The sequence below is a fragment of the Branchiostoma belcheri genome, unplaced genomic scaffold (assembly GCF_001625305.1).
Source record: "Branchiostoma belcheri isolate BF01 breed outbred unplaced genomic scaffold, Haploidv18h27 scaffold1, whole genome shotgun sequence".
Lineage (NCBI taxonomy): Eukaryota > Metazoa > Chordata > Leptocardii > Amphioxiformes > Branchiostomatidae > Branchiostoma > Branchiostoma belcheri.
Genome location: NW_017802379.1, coordinates 6,916,169 through 6,918,189, shown reverse-complemented (window position 1 = coordinate 6,918,189; position 2,021 = coordinate 6,916,169). Strand labels below are relative to the sequence as shown.

At 43.3% G+C, this 2,021-nt stretch overlaps 1 protein-coding gene across 1 annotated transcript in view; it reads right to left on the bottom strand.

The window, feature by feature from the left end:
* The window catches only part of LOC109468609 (engulfment and cell motility protein 1-like), a 4,215-nt gene extending 2,196 nt beyond the window's left edge, over positions 1-2,019 (bottom strand). Inside the window, exon 1 of the mRNA XM_019766957.1 lies at positions 1,546-2,019. Coding sequence (XP_019622516.1) covers positions 1,546-2,019 — 474 coding nt within the window. The remainder of the gene's footprint in view (positions 1-1,545) is intronic.
* Positions 2,020-2,021: the final 2 nt, after the last annotated feature.

The window sequence follows — 2,021 nt, the reverse complement described above, 5'->3', positions numbered from 1 at the left end:
GACAGATTGACAGTGAGAGAGAGTGAGGGTGAGGGTGAGAGAGAGAGGGGGGGAATGGACGGCAAATCCCGGCGACAGTATGTGAGAGAGTGAGAAACACAAAGAAATAAATTAACTAACAAAGGAAGAAACAAACAAACAAACAAACAAACAAGCAAAGAAACAAACAAAAAAAACAACAAAGAAAGAAAGAGAGTCAACAGTCACGTGAAATAGCTAAGAGCAAAATCATTACATCCAGTCAGTTTAAATTGCTATCAAGTGCTCGCCATGGCCATGGCCATTACCCCAAAAGAGCCTGGCTGATATTGATTAAACCATACATTCATTGTCCCAAGAGCCATACACGTTACAGCAGAAATGTCATTACCTTTGCCAAAATGAAAACCACGAGACCGAAAATGAGAAGTATTAGATACCGTTAGCAGATTATTTTACCATTTTCATTATTGTTTAGATCGAAATCGAATCCAAGAACTGCTGGTTCATACTGTTTGGGAATCGAAATTTAGGTCGACCAAAATCAGGTACAAGTTGCAATCCTAAACACACGTACGGGTGAGTCTATTTTGTTTCTGTCAAAATTATTGGACTTCCTGTATTTTCTGAATTGGCTGTATGTATCAACATCTCTCTCTCTTTATTTAGTACAGTCTCGATCAAACCATGAAACAGGAAATTAAACTTTCCAGACAAGCTGTATTGTGTATGAAGAGGGGGTGTGACCCAGAGGAAAGACGAACCATTCTGTGAAGTGGAACATGCCAAAAGTGACTGGCTGCGGGTCAAAATATTTATCAGTGCCAGAATGCATGATAGATAGATACAGCAGATGTTTGGAGAAGGAAATAGAGAGGGAAGTTCTTCCACCAGGACCTGTTTCGAAGAAAAAGTGCCATTTTTTTGTTGTTGTTTGTTTGTTTTCGCTCACCGCACATTGTGAACGTCCAAACATAACCAAAGTTTGTCCTTAGTTGTAAATAGCTCCCGTGTGAAAATCAGTGAACCTATTAGTATCGGATGATTTGGCAATAACCAACAATGTATCGTTCCACGCTTAACTACTCAAACAAAATGCCTGTACATTCTAACAATCGTTAGAGGCATTCAAGGCAACTTCAGGGCGGCAAAACAAAAATATTATGGACGAGGAAATCTCTATAATATTAACATTACTAGTAACTGCCATTTCTTAGCACATTTTCGACATCATTTCATATTTGAAACAGCCACGAAACAATCTTCGTGAGGCGTTTTTTGGGAGGGGGTACCACCCATAAATTAGTAGGACCAGCCTACGATACAAAACAAGTAACCGTTTTCCGTCAGCGACATCGTATTTTTGTTTCACAGTATACTAGTACTTTGGGATAGGATTTATTCAAATTACTACATTGAAAGAATACTAGTAACCAGAAAATCCTGTTTTGCTGCCATGAAATCATGAAATTGTATTGAATGCATAAAAATCTTCGTCGGCTCCAACTCCTTCTACATAGCACCACCACATTGAAATACTGTATTTACAGCAGTTATATATCCTACCTGTAAAACGTGCAGTTGGTGCGCCATCTCCGCCCCCACAGTTCTCCGTCTGTCTATGATGCCCTGGAGGATCAGCCCCTGCACGTGACGCGAGTTGATGATGTCTAGAATCTCCTTGGCCTTGGCCGGGGTCGCCTTGATCAGCAGCGCGTTGATTAGAGTAACAGAGTTAAGCTGGATCTCGGCCGCCGGGCTCTTGAAATGTTCTGTCAACACTTGTAGGCTGACCTGGCCGGACACCACCTGGCCGAAGGCGTCGCTTAGCAACACGATGCTCTCCAGGATGGCGAGGGCCCGCTGGACAATGATGGCCTCGGCCACTGTGCTCTTGTTGACGAAGCTGGCGACCCTCTGCACGAACCTGGGGTTGAGAGAGTTCCAGGAGACGATGCCGTGCTCCATCAGGGCCAGGAAAGCTGCCAAGACAAGCCCCAAGTTTTCCCCCGTCGTCACACCAGACACCACCAAGTCCATCA